This window comes from Eleutherodactylus coqui, chromosome 1 (assembly GCF_035609145.1).
Source record: "Eleutherodactylus coqui strain aEleCoq1 chromosome 1, aEleCoq1.hap1, whole genome shotgun sequence".
Taxonomy (NCBI): domain Eukaryota; kingdom Metazoa; phylum Chordata; class Amphibia; order Anura; family Eleutherodactylidae; genus Eleutherodactylus; species Eleutherodactylus coqui.
Window position 1 is genome coordinate 248,731,101 of NC_089837.1, and position 14,920 is coordinate 248,746,020.

At 44.8% G+C, this 14,920-nt stretch overlaps 1 protein-coding gene across 1 annotated transcript in view; it reads left to right on the plus strand.

Annotated features, from left to right (window-relative positions):
- The window catches only part of PREP (prolyl endopeptidase), a 106,564-nt gene that overhangs the window by 16,717 nt on the left and 74,927 nt on the right, over window positions 1-14,920 (plus strand). Inside the window, exons 6-7 of the mRNA XM_066607957.1 lie at window positions 1,966-2,087; window positions 12,971-13,076. Of these exons, the coding sequence (XP_066464054.1) occupies window positions 1,966-2,087; window positions 12,971-13,076 (228 nt within the window). The remainder of the gene's footprint in view (window positions 1-1,965; window positions 2,088-12,970; window positions 13,077-14,920) is intronic.

A 14,920-nucleotide genomic window follows, 5' to 3' on the forward strand; every position in this document is an offset into this window, starting at 1 on the left:
CTGGGCAGAAACACCCAGACAGCCCCCTTTTATTTGGAAAGCATACAATGGGCGTGCAACAGGTTACATCAGTAACATATAGGATTCTCATTTGTCGGATCATATAGAATCCCCCCTCCTTCCTGCCCACCTTCTCTCAAGTCCAATGTATAAGCAAGTCTTTGTCTTACGTACTTTCAGTTTTGAGCACATGTTTGTATCTCTTTGTTGTGAGCTGGATTATGGAGAAGTTTCTGTGTGGAGGATGGGAAAGGACTGGGAAAACACTCAGTATTGAATACAAGCAATAACAACACTGTGATTTAACTCTTTCCTTATGCAGCAGAGTTCCACATTAGGCTGAAGTCACAAAACACACATAATACGTCTAATTTAGTACAAATCGATAGACATTTTATACTAACTAATCATCATGTCTATCACAGCAGCTAATAGCCCAAGGGCTCTTATCTGTGCTCAGATCCTTTGTTCTCCAGGGGGAAACAATGCTATCAGCACTACCCATGGAGAACTGCTGTAAGGGTGAATGAGTATTTTTAGGTTGGACTGAATTTATCGATCAGCTAGCAGTGCACGATGGGCGCAGATTTAGATGCACCGATTATCGCTAAAACGATCACCGATTAGTGATTTTGTCTGGTGTAAATGGGCCTTTATGGTTTAATTATAAATATTTAAATGTTACACTCCTGTTGTACCCTTTCATATCTTAGTCTGCTGCCCCCACTGCTTGCATACAAACTGATTAGCTTGGTATCTACAGGAGTGGGTATAGCTGGTAGGAGGAGCTAATACTTTTTCTGCTTGGTGTCTGCCTCCTAGTGGCAGTAGCTATACCCATGATCTAAGCTGTGTCCCCCAATGAATGAGATGAGAGAGGGACTTTAATGTAAGTACAAAAATCTCACTATTTGGTATAATCATATCTTTAATGACCATACAATAAATTGAACACTCTTTTTAACCTTCACGGCAAAAGAAAAAACGGAGCTAAAATGCTTATTTTCTTTCGTTTTGCCTCTTGAAAAAAAACACAATAAAAGTGATCAAGAAAAGCCATGCGTATCCCAATATGGCACCAATGAAAGCTACAGCTTGTCACACAAAAACAAGCCCTCACAGAGCTCTGTCCATGGAAAAATAAAAAAGTTGTGGGATTTTGAATGCAACAATGCATAAAAATAAATTAAAAAAGTTTTTATTCTGCAAAAGCCTAAAAGAAAATTATTATATAATTTGGGGTATCGGCGTAATCGTAGCGACCAGTAGAAAAAAAATGTATTGTGTCATTTATGCTGTATGATTAACACTATAGAAAAAAAAATGCAGAATTTACGTTTTGTTTTTTTTTCTCAGCCCTCCCCAAAAAAATGTATAGAAGTTTTACAGTGCATTACATGTATCCAAAAGTGATACCAATAAAAACTACAGGGGGACTTAAAAGTTAAGTTAAAAAACAAAAAAGGGGGGGGGGGGGGAGAGGAAAAAACGAAAATTGAAAAGAAAAAGGGCCGCATCATGAAGGGGTTAAAGGAAATGATGTTAGTAAACTAGCTGCATATAAGTTGCTGCTTTTTACCTGCTTCGAAAAGCTAAAAATGAGCCATAAAACTGTTAGCATTGCTGGGCATATCTCGGGTCCAACCGTTCCAACTAGCCTTGTGTTCCTGTGGATACTAAGCAGAGCAGGGCATGGAAGATGTCATAACTACAGGATTGCAGCGCATTCTTCGTCCTCTCCTCAGATTGTGCTACCATGTTGTCGCTAAGCTCATTCGCACTAACTGGCAGCTTCTCGTTACCAACCAGTAGAATTTTCTTGTTGGTACAAAAGAGTATAAAAGACATGAATGTAGCCCAGTGAGCAAGGGCAGCCATGACCTGTACAGTACATTGTTCTTTTAGGAAGCAGTTTTGTTGTTTATATGTTTTTTACATTTTTTTTTTGTTTGTTTAATATAAAAGGTACCGAAACATCCACCAATCTTCATCAGAAACTCTTTTATCATGTCCTTGGAACCGACCAGTCAAAGGATATATTATGTGCTGAATTTTTAGATGAGCCTAAATGGATGGGGGGTGCTGAGGTAAGATGAAACTTTATTTTATAGTTTTCTTAGGGGTTCTGAACTTTTATTTAAGACTGATGGCAATATCCACAGGATACCAATGTTTATCACTGTGGTCTGTCCACTGCGGCCCCACCAAAGACCAGAACAAACCCACACTGCCTACAAGTATGTATAAGTAAAAAGTCTGTGCTCACTACTAATCAAGGAGAATTAAAGATGGGCAACTGGAAGACCACTTTGTTTTAAAAAAATATTCATGCCGAATAGATTTAAATACTAAGTAGTTGCAACTTCTTTGTGGAGCTGGAATTGTTTTACGGTTCAAGTAGAGTAGCTCATTTCAGCATCACAACGGAATATAGCGGGGTCATAAGTCAATAAATGCTCACTATAAATGTAAAAAATAACCAAACCATTTCTAGTTGGTAACCTTGGCTTTGTTCTCACACCACAACCTACTCATGGCTGAAAGACCCTAACATTTAATGTTTGTGTAGTGTTTCTAGTATTGTATGACAACTTCTTCTAAGCCCAACTGGTCTTCACTCTGCTTCATGCAATGTTCATGTTAATATATTTAGTGTATAGTTACAGTGGTCTCTATTGTATAAACCTTTTAGGGGGACTCGCTATTACAAAGTTGGATCACAGAGAGGAGGCACTATTACAAAGTTACAGAGTGGGGCCACTGAGTGAGAGAGAGGCACTGTTACCAATTTGGGGCACTAGAACTATGGGGGGGGTACTGAGAGGTTAATTGGGTAGTAGCAGGATGGAAAGAGTGTGCGTAGAATCAGTAGGTCAACCATGACTCACCATATTTTTTTATAACAAAGACTTTAATGTATGTTTTTAGTCTCGAGAGCAGCGATTGATGAATTATGTGGAGCCGTAGACACGGTGACAATTATTCTCGCACTTTACAGCAGTCATTTTTAGGTGGCAGTCCATTTAGAAAAATTAAGGCCCAATGTCCACGGGCAGATTTTATTTATGGAAGCTGCCCATAGAGAAGCATTGGGCATCTGCACTTCATTTAATTCCTGCAAATTTGATTTTAAATTATTTGCGGATGCCATGTGCAGATAATAAATTGCAGCTTGCTCTATTTTACCACGGATCTGGCTCTATTCATTTCTATGGGAGCTTAGGATCCTCAGTGCATCCGTAAATATATTTGAATGCATTTGTGGATCCGCTGCGGATTTGAAGGTTAAAAGCAATTGGGGAGGTGGGGTTGCACATTTTTTCCACAGTGCACTCACACGGAAAAAATCAGCAATCTCCCACAAGTAAAAGAGAAAAAAAATCTTAAGTGCATCCGCTGCGGAAATCTGCATGAAATATCTGCGTGTGCCAAGGTTCATGAGGCCTAAAAGCTGCCGTCTGGTGGCCAATGGTCCCAGTAGTTTTAATAAATGTCCCCCAGTGTAAGTAGTTTGAAAGCCATACGGTATACTCAGCTTTTTTTGAAAGCTATAATTCGAAGAGCAATAATTTTCATGCATTGGGGATATTTATAAAAACTAGTGCAAAGGAAGAAGGTGCAGTCTCCTGTATCAACCAGTCAAGTTGTTCCTTTAATTTTCCAAAAGTGCTCTGAGAACTGGAATCTGGCTGGCTTCTGCTCCACTTCTTGTGTGCTGCAGTTTTCAGATTCCATTTGTGTTGCATTGTTAATTTTACTGATCTTTGGTTCCCCTCTGATCATTTTACAGCACATCTATAGAACAGTGTGCAGTGTGTTGTATGTCCAGCAGAGGGAGCACAGAATTGAGCTCACATCTGCTTCAATCTGTTTGGAGGCTCCATTGACACATTGGACAAAACAATGGACACCTCAGCAAAAAATGCAATGTACCCACTCTAAGTCAGTGGGGTTTATCCTCGCATTCATTCCTATGGAAGAGTCACTGTGTGCACTTTGTTCACTTCAACATGGTTTCCCCCAGTTTATAGCAGCATTTGCAGTGCTTTTCATCAATAGGGATGCTGAGATATGTGACAGTGTCCTCCCCTGCATACTTTCCTGTATGTTTTTGTCAGTTGCATGTTTTTCAGCTTGGTGTTTTGTTTTTTTTCTACTTAAAGGTTTTCTAACTTTAGATTCTTTTTGGTTTTTATCTTATCTTATCTTAGCGCAGGCGGTGGTGCCTGCCCCCCCCCCCCCCCCCCCCCACACCTGCACTAGCCCCCCTCTCACCTCCTTCGGTCCCTTTCCCCAGCTCTCATTACTCACCTCACCACAATCTGCAACCTCTCTCTAACCTCTGGCACTTTCCCCTCCTCATTTAAACACTCCCATCATATCCAAAAAAAACAACCCTGGACCCGACTGATGCTGCCAACTACCGACCCATCTCAAACCTCTCCTTCATCTCCAAATTACTAGAATGCCTGGTCTACTCCTGCCTTACACGCTTTCTCTCTGACAACTCACTCCTCGACCCCCCCCCCCCCCCCAGTCTGGTTTCCACTCTCTCCACTCGACCGAAACTGCCCTTACAAAAGTAACAAATGACCTGATGACTGCAAAGTCGAGAGGTGATTACTCCCTACTAATCCTCCTTGACCTATCTGCTGCATTTGACACTGTCGACCATAACCTCCTTCTCACTATGCTCCGCTCTATTGGTCTAAAGGACACTGCTCTCTCCTGGTTCTCTTACCTCTCTGACCGCTCTTTCAGTGTTTCCTTTGCTGGTTCTATCTCTGCTCCACTTCCTCTCGCTGTTGGGGTACCCCAGGGCTTGGTCCTTGGTCCCCTTCTCTTCTCTATCTATACTGCTCCAATTGAACAAACCATACACAAATTTGGCCTCCAATACCATCTCTACGCTGATGACACCCAACTATACACCTCCTCTCGTAAGATCTCTGGACCATTCCTTCAAAATATCACTGACTGTCTGTCCGCTGTCTAACACTATGTCGTCCCTTTTTCTCAAACTAAACCTCTCTAAAACTGACCTCCTTGTCTTTCCACCTTCTAACAGACCTCGCCTCAACATCTCTATTCCAGTGTCTGGCACCATCATAACCCCCAGACAGCATGCCCGCTGCCTTGGGGGTCACACTGGACTCTGACCTCTCTTTTACCCCCCATATCCAATCTCTGGCCCAAACGTGCCACCTGCACCTCAGAAATATTGCTAAAATACGGCCGTTCCTCAGCACGGACACGCTAAAGACACTCGTGGTTGCCCTCATCCACTCCCGGCTTGACTACTGCAACTCGCTACTCATCGGCCTCCCCTGCACTAGACTTGCTCCACTCCAATTCATACTAAATGCAGCAGCTAGACTCATTTTTCTATCCAGTCGTTATTCAGACGCCTCTGCATTATGCCAGTCGCTGCATTGGCTGCCCATCCACTGCAGAACTAAATTTAAACTCCTCTACCTCACTCACAAAGCTCTGCATGGCGCTGCGCCACCATACATCACCTGCCTACAGTCAGTACACCACCCAGCCAGCTCACTCCGATCCACTAACACACTCAGACTAAACACCCCTGTAATACGAACCTCACATGCTCGCCTACAGGACTTCACCAGAGCAGCACCCATCCTCTGGAATGTTCTACCTCAGTGCATCCAAACAATTCCCGATGCACGAAATTTCAGACGTGCCTTAAAAACGCACCTCTTTAGGGAAGCATACCAAATCCCCTGACCTCCCTTTGGAGCCCCACCCCGTTTGCCTTCTAATAACTGATTTCCACATGAAATCCCTGATTGCCTGTGTTCCCCATGCCTCCCCATACCTTTTATGGTTGCATAAAATGAACAACGTATGACAAGTCAATGAATTCTTGTTCATTGTTCAGTTGATGGCTGTGTTTACACTGAACAATTTTTTTTTTTAATGATAGTCATTCTGTGCAAATGGGCCCTTACCATAAAACTAAATTTCTTGTTGTCTTATGTATACTTGCTTTTAATAAAAATTCAATACATCAATGCACAAAAACAAATGAATAAAAGTAAAAAATAAAACTCGTGCCACAGGTCAAAGAAATAATCACAAACAAACCGCCGCGGATCACTTGCGGCAGAGATACCCCACCACTATGATATAAACAATAGTGTAAATATCGCCATATATTTTTCACACTGGAGGTAAACTGTATATTATATGTATCAACTAGGGATGGATGGTTGAATGAATGTGATCAATTTGCCACTTTAAGGCCACATGATTCAGATTTTTCTCTGCATCGTAAAATTAATGTTAGCCCCACCTCCGTGGGAAAGTGATGACTGAAGGGTGGGTAATAGATGGCGACTTTAATTACTGGGGGAGGTAGGTGGAGTTCATGTGTGTATTACTTTGAATGTCTTTTGCATACAGTAAGTGACGTGCTTGCACAGTAAGGGAGCGTTCCTGCAGCATTTTTGATTACTTTGGCATTCCATGATTACTCTGGCATTCCATTCAGGGGTTTCATCCCAGCTACAAAGAACAGCATTGTGACGGAACCCCGAATGGAAACCACTTGCAGTACAGAACAGTGTAGTCTACTATGTTGTTCTATGCTCCAAATATAGCAGAAATGAATGGAAACCCTGCCAAACTGACATTGCAGCGGTGCCTGCTTCACTAATGACTGGCTCCTTTAGTTTCTGTTTGGGGGATCCGTCACAGTGCTGTTCTTGGGAGCTGTGGCGAAAACCCCAGATCAAATCACACAGTGTAGTGAAAAACACTATGGGAACGCTCTCTTATTACTTAAAGGGAACATGTCAGCAGCTGTGAGGCCGCTGAACCCCCCATACTGCGGTCACACAGCTCGGTTTAACCTATTAAAGATTTTCCTATGACAAGCGGCTGTCTTAGAACAATCTAGAAAAGGGAGTTATAACTTACTGGAAAAAAGTCAAAGACTCCTTTCCATGAGCATGCAGAGTGAAAGAAGGTGTTTTGTGCTCTGCCTCATATACACGTGTCCAGAGAGGGATCCTGGACTTATTTCTGGTAAGTTATAACTCCCTTTTCTGATAAACTGCCAAGACCCATCTGTATGACGGCATGCTGGAGGTTCAGTGGCCTCACAGTTGCTGACACGTTCCCTTTAATATGTACTGATAATCAGAATTTTCTCATACAATTCAGGTGAACTGTGTACATTAAGGAATTGCTGTGCGTGCAATTCTCTTATGCCAAAATATGCTTGGATATTCTTTTAGCCTGCTTAGCAAATTAACAAGAAAATCGAGAAAATTTTGGGGAAAAAAAAGAGATTTTAATTTTGGGTCAAATCGGTCATCCCTAATATCAACTGACAAAAACTATTTCAAAAACACCAGTCACTCCGCAGGCACCTTCATATAGCTAACCACAGTATCCAATATGCACTCAAGTGTATGTCTTTACGTGTTGCCAGATTGTAACACTTTCTCCAACAGGTCCAACATCAAACAATGTCTCTAATTATTTAAATGATTGAAGTGTAATCCGCACACCGCTCTCTGGCACTCGCCACCTATACAGTCGTGCTGGCTACCTGCCTGCACTATACATCTGTGCTGCCAAGAGTTTAGCACATCTCGCACACGGGTTGGCGTCCACGCCGGCCAGCTGGCACAAGAACATTGTTGTGGACGCGTTGGGGAAAAAAGTATTATAATTTTGCAAAGCGCATTGACATAGACTTTTGACTATTGCTATGTTATTGAGTGCATATCACTTGCTGTGGGTAACTACACCTACACAGTTGCTGAGTAACTGATATTTTGAAAGTTTTTTGCCAGTTATTGTTTACATCCTAGTGGCACAGCATCTATGCCGCCAGGGATCTGTGGTGCTTTGTTCGCAATGTATTTCTTCAACGTGCGGCAGGCGTTTTTATGCTTATTTTTTTTTGTTTTCGTGTATAGAATTTGTGTTAGTGTGTACATAAAATATAATTACAATCCAGTGAGAGCCGCTGTTGGATGCCATACCATACTGTGTACTCTGTGTCTTTATAGTGTTAGGCCTCATGCACACGTCCGGGTCAGATTCTGACTGTGAGATTCTCGCAGCGGGCTGCTGCATGTGCCCCTGCATTGACCGCTCGCTTACCCGTCCGGCATCTTCTCTCTCTGCTCTGCGATGTGCCAGCTGGCACACAACCGCACATGGGCAGAGCAGAGCTGGCGCGTTAGCAGTGACGTTTCTGTGCGAGCCTCTGCACAATCAAAATCGCATCTGTCTGCATAGGATTGTGAGCACACATGCCATCCTATGGCAGCGTGCAATGGTGGAAATTTTGTGTGGAATCTCCGTCCATGGGCATTAGGCCTTATTTTGAGTATTGTTGTTGAGCTGCTCATTTTCTTTATAGTATTTATCTAAGTACACCGAGACGTGAACACAATGCACCAACTGATTACTGTGGTGCGGGCATACTAATAAGCAGCACTCCACATGTACCATGGTGCCCATGAACTGTGCCACCCGACCAGATTTCAGTGTACAAAGCCCTGGTACTTGCGCAGTATAGAATCTCCTTCATGGCTGGATAGATAAAAATCATATTAAGAGATTTAATAAAGTAGTTTCTGCTATCTGGCCCAATTTTCCCCACTCTATTGCATTCCCAGTGGTTAAGGCATTTGTGGTGATGACTTGATAGCCCTAATTGGCTTTTATCAAGTTCTCTCCTCTGGGCATCCCCACCTCTGTTTGCCCTAGTACTATTGCTAGTATTTCTTTATCCCGATTAGAGATCCTGAGGCACTGAAATACATTCCATCAGGTACAGAGAGAATAATCCTGCAGCCTGTTCCACATTTCCAGTTTGAGATGTGTGTCACGTTCCTCTCTAGCCGGTGAAATCTTCAGATGTATGCTACCTATCTCTGTCATCAGGCAGATAAAAAAGACCTCTTCCTCTGGGAAATTAAAATTATCCTTCATGTTTAGGCATGGCTTGTGTGTTTCTCTGAGAGGCAGAATGTTGTGTTAGCTCCGCACTCCTGCCCAGGCTTCTATGGGTCTGCATTAGCTTCAGCACAATGAGCTGCTTTTATAGCCCAAACCCTTTTCTTGCCAGGTCTACTGCATATACATCAGTACACGTGTACCTTAGAGCAGGGGTGTCAAACTCATTTTCACCGAGGGCCACATCAGCCTTATGGCTACCTTCAAAGGGCCGATTCTAATTGTAAGACAGTAAAGTAAAAGTAAACCCCACAGTGGCCCGATTGGTAATAAGGTCCTCCATAGTGGCCAGTGACGCACACCATTCTGTGCATACACACGCACACCATTCTGCGCATACACGCGCACGCCATTCTGCGCATACAGACGCACGCCATTCTGCGCTTACAGACGCACGCCATTCTGCGCTTACAGACGCACGCCATTCTGCGCACACACCCGCACGCCACTCTGCGCACACACCCGCACGCCATTCTGCTCACACACCCGCACGCCATTCTGCGCACACAGACGCACGCCATTCTGCGCACACACAGACGCACGCCATTCTGCGCACACACAGACGCACGCCATTCTGCGCACACACAGACGCACGCCATTCTGCGCACACACAGACGCACGCCATTCTGCGCACACACAGGCGCACGCCATTCTGCGCACACACAGGCGCACGCCATTCTGCGCACACACAGGCGCACGCCATTCTGCGCACACACAGGCGCACGCCATTCTGCGCACACACAGGCGCACGCCATTCTGCGCACACACAGGCGCACGCCATTCTGCGCACACACAGGCGCACGCCATTCTGCGCACACACAGGCGCACGCCATTCTGCGCACACACAGGCGCACGCCATTCTGCGCACACACAGGCGCACGCCATTCTGCGCACACACAGGCGCACGCCATTCTGCGCACACACAGGCGCACGCCATTCTGCGCACACACAGGCGCACGCCATTCTGCGCACACACAGGCGCACGCCATTCTGCGCTCACACAGGCGCACGCCATTCTGCGCTCACACAGGCGCACGCCATTCTGCGCTCACACAGGCGCACGCCATTCTGCGCTCACACAGGCGCACGCCATTCTGCGCTCACACAGGCGCACGCCATTCTGCGCTCACACAGGCGCACGCCATTCTGCGCTCACACAGGCGCACGCCATTCTGCGCGCACAGACGCACGCCATTCTGCGCATACACCCGCACAGACGCACGCCATTCTGCGCATACACCCGCACAGACGCACGCCATTCTGCGCATACACCCGCACAGACGCACGCCATTCTGCGCATACACCCGCACAGACGCACGCCATTCTGCGCATACACCCGCACAGACGCACGCCATTCTGCGCATACACCCGCACAGACGCACGCCATTCTGCGCATACACCCGCACAGACGCACACCATTCTGCGCATACACCCGCACAGACGCACACCATTCTGCGCATACACGCGCAGACGCACACCATTCTGCGCATACACCCACACACCATTCTGCGCATATACGTACAGACACACACACATATATACAGACACACACATTATATATATATATATATATGACACACACACACATACATATATATACACACACACACACACACATATATACACATACATACATATACACACATATATACACACACACACGTATACACACACACACACACACGTATATACACACACACACACACATATATATAGACACACACACACACACATATATACACACACATATATATACACACACACACATTATATATATATATATATGACACACACACACACATATATACACACACACACAAGGCTCTCACCCTGCAGCTGCTCCTCCTCAGTGATGCTCTCCTTGCTGCAGAGATCATGTTCTCTGCACTCCCCTTCCCTCCTCCTCCGTTGTCAGTCTGCTATCGGCACTCCTCTATTACTGTCTGCAGTAGACAGAACAAGCCGAGAGCAGACTGCCTACTGACAGCAGCACGGAGGAGTAAGGAAACTTACTGCATAGCCTGCGGGCCACAGAAAATGAGGCGGCGGGCCGGATTCGGCCCGCGGGCCTTGTGTTTGACACCTGTGCCTTAGAGGAATAATACTCCTCAGCCGAACACAGGACCTGTGCTTCATGTCTATTAACCTGGCAAGTAAGCCATAGTAAAATGCCTCTCTTTACAGTATGGATATGCCAAAAAGGAAGCCAATCTCTCTCAGATTTTTAATTTTCCCATAGGGACTTCTAAGGGTGCTTTTAGACGGAATGATTATTGTTCCGAAACTCGTTCAAATGAGCGATGGTGAATGACCGAATGATAGGAGTTCGCTTCTGGCTTGTAGTTCATTTTTTGCAGGCATAAAAAACATTGTTGGTTCATTCACTTAGGCCTCCTTCCCACGAGCGTGACGGGGTCCGCCGCGTAATATTACGCAGTGAAGCCCGTCACGGCGCCCCCCAGAGCCCCTATACTTACCTGCGGGAGATAGCGTGAAATCGCTTCCCCGCCCACCACCGCCGCCGCGTCACCGAGCGTGTCACGTGACGCGGCCGGCCGTGTCACGTGACGCGGCCGGCCGCGTCATAAGGCGTCATATGACGCGCGTCGGTGGGCGGGAAAGCGTTTTTTCACGCTATCTCCCGCTGGTTACAGCGGGAGATAGCGTGAACGGACGGCTTCCATTGACTGCAATGGAAGCCGTCAGTGCGTACAGCCCGTCCTCACCCGCAGAAAATAGAGCATGCTGCGGGTGAGGACGGGAGAAATCGCGGTGCGTAATTCCGCGCTGGAATTACGCATCGTGAGCATTGTGCTATTAGGTTCAATAGAACCTAATAGCTGCGGGCAACGCAGCGGATTTTCGCCGCGAATTACGCGGCGGAAATCCGTTCGTGGGAAGGAGGCCTTACCGTTCAGTCCCTCTTTCACTTATACAGCAGATGTGAAAAAGCAAATGCTTTCTTGTGTGAACAAGCCAACGATGTGTCTGCCGGCATAAACAGGCTGCATGAGCGCAAACCAGATAACTCTGATGTCATTCACTCATTCAAACAATAAATCGGCTCATCTAAAAGGGCCCTAAGTTGGCGTGTCATTACTCTCTGACACAGAACTTTATCTTCCTTGGCTCAGACTCCATGGAATTGGCACATTCAAATTCTAGATAAAATCTAGAAATGTTGAGTTTGTATTGATCAGAAACTTGTCATTTAAACAGTATTTCATACTTGGCATCATTATGTGCCTGCAGTACTTCTATAGAGTTTTGGTGGATTTCATTAGTCTTCAAGATCCATTGACTGCTGTGCCAGTTGTAAGATCATGACAAAACATTTTGTAACAAATAAGAACAAAAATTCAGCGGCCTCGCTCCCCAAATTGCAGGATGCAATGTCGATGTCCACTTTCAATAAGGGTGCTTTCACACCTGCGTTGGGGATTCTGCTTTGCTCTTCCATTTGGGAAGCAGGAAAGGGGAATCTCTGTAGCCGAACAATTCCGTCTCTGTACAGAACCAAACGCCGCCAGACTGACCCCATTAACTATAACAGTTTCCAGCTTTTAGCCAGCTGCCTGCCTGCACTGAAGTTCTTTCAGCAGGTGGGGAATTAAAATCCCCGCCTGCTGAAAAAGCTGCTTGTGCTTGGCTGAGGCGCTCAGCCAATCACACGCAGCTCTTGGCCATTCAGTAACAGCCTGAAGGACAGCCAATGAATAAGGCTGCATTGACATTAATGTTATGATTCCCATGTATAATAGCTGTAATGCTGAACATTGTACAAGGTTAGTAAAAGTGCCTTTTGCTGAAGCAGCATACGTATTGGTTTGCATCACAGTCCCATAGTGTACATTGTAAAATGTTGCCACCCCATATAAATTCTTAGTTTTACTTTGCATTGACATAAATAATTTGCACGGTTGAATTAATGTGGTCTTTATTTATTGCTCAATATTGTGTATTCTTACAGGTTTCAGATGATGGACAATATGTATTATTATCTATCCGAGAAGGCTGCGATCCAGTCAACCGCCTGTGGTATTGTGACTTGCACAAACAACCAAATGGTATTACTGGTGAGTATTGTTCTTTCAGAAATGTAGTCATTTCTCTAGATGGGGGGGAAAAAAACCTGTACGATTAAAGAGGAAACAAAAATTATACACAATTATATTTTTTGCTAAATTTCTTTAATTAAACATTTAATGCAAAGCGGCAGACTTTATTGACAAAATTGCACCAAAATTGTGATGGAAATCTCACCAACGAAACTGGTACCCCTATCGTGCCCCTGTTACATCATCTGTGTTAGATACTTTTTGTACCTCCAACCTCGGTAGGCAGCTTTGAAAATTGTTTACAAAAAAGTAGGTGTGACAAAGAACTTTGGAAAAGCGCTAGTTAAGGTCAAGGCATACGCCACAATTTTGGCGCAAAATACTGGTGTAAAGTGAGCCAACTAAGGGGTAGCTGAAGAAATATGTAAAGTGTTTTAGGCTATGTCCACATCTGCATTCAGGGTTTCAGTTTTCCTGCTCCGTTAAGGGAACAGAAGAGGGAAATTCCCTGTCCGCACCACAAAACTTACATTGCATGGAATGATCAAATAAATAGGTCAGCACATAGAACTGAATAAGGGTGAATGCACACAGGCGGACATTCCGCACCGGGACTTCCTGCAGAATTTCCGTCCGTGCATGCTGCCATAGGATTGAATTAGTTTTTGCAATCCCATGTAGACGTCCGTGATTTCACTGCGTGAAAACTCACGCAGTAAACAAATCGCGGCATGTCCTATTTCTGTGCTGGCCTGCACAGAAACATCACGGCTGACGCGGTGGCTCTGCTCCGCGCATGTGCCAGCTGGGCGGCAGCCAGCACATAGCGGAGCAGAGGAGGGAGACTCCACAGGAGGTGAGCTGCGGGTAACTGCAGGGGCATGGATAATATCCCGCTGCTAGAATTCTCGCAGCGAGATCCAACCTGGCCGTCTGCTTGAGCCCTTAAAAGGATCAAACTTTATTTATACATATGAAAATATAAAATTAAAAACATACGCAGGAAGAGATGACAACTGAATGAGCAGGAACAGGTATGTGGCAATTCAATTGCAGTACATATGTTGTAGTGAGAGATCCACAGTGTTCAAATAAAGGTAACGTCAAATAATTAAAATGCATATCAAAAAACACTGGGATCACCCAAAAATCATCATAAACTAGTTTTACCACATGATACCACACTTGGTCACCTGCACCCCAACACGTTTCATGATTGCTTCCTCAGCAGGGTAAAGTTCTGGACTGGGGAAGTTGTGCTTAAGTAGCAAAAAATGGTTTCACTGCTAATGTAACAGCTGTATAGTTATATGTTCATAGACACTCCCAGGGAGGAATCAATCAGAAATGCCAGTATCCAAGATAGCGTAACTATCCATCTCAGGGCAAGTATGCATCACTTCCTTGTATTACAGGAAGTGATGTCACTGATATTCATGTATCCCTATCCAGACCAAATGTCAGTATCCAAGATGACGGCACCATCCCTCTAAGGTCAAAGAATAAATCACTTCCTAGTGTTCAAGGAAGTGATGTCATTAATAGTCATACATATCTTTATCCATTATTGCACCTACCCAATGCCATTATCCAAGAGGGCAAAACCATCCTTCTAAGGGCAAATGACATCACTTATTAATATCTATCCAAATACCTCAAATACCCAATACTGTTGCAAATCACCATTTTAGGGTTATACTGTGAGTGTCAAATAACATGACAAACAGATATTAAAGTGCATCTTATAAAAGAAAAGTGAATGAACACAAGTGCTTCCTACAGTGATGTGAAAAAAGAAAGACAACGGCCCTGTTTATGTCTGGAGACCTAGTGGTGGTCGCCTTAATCCTGCCCTTGCTGTG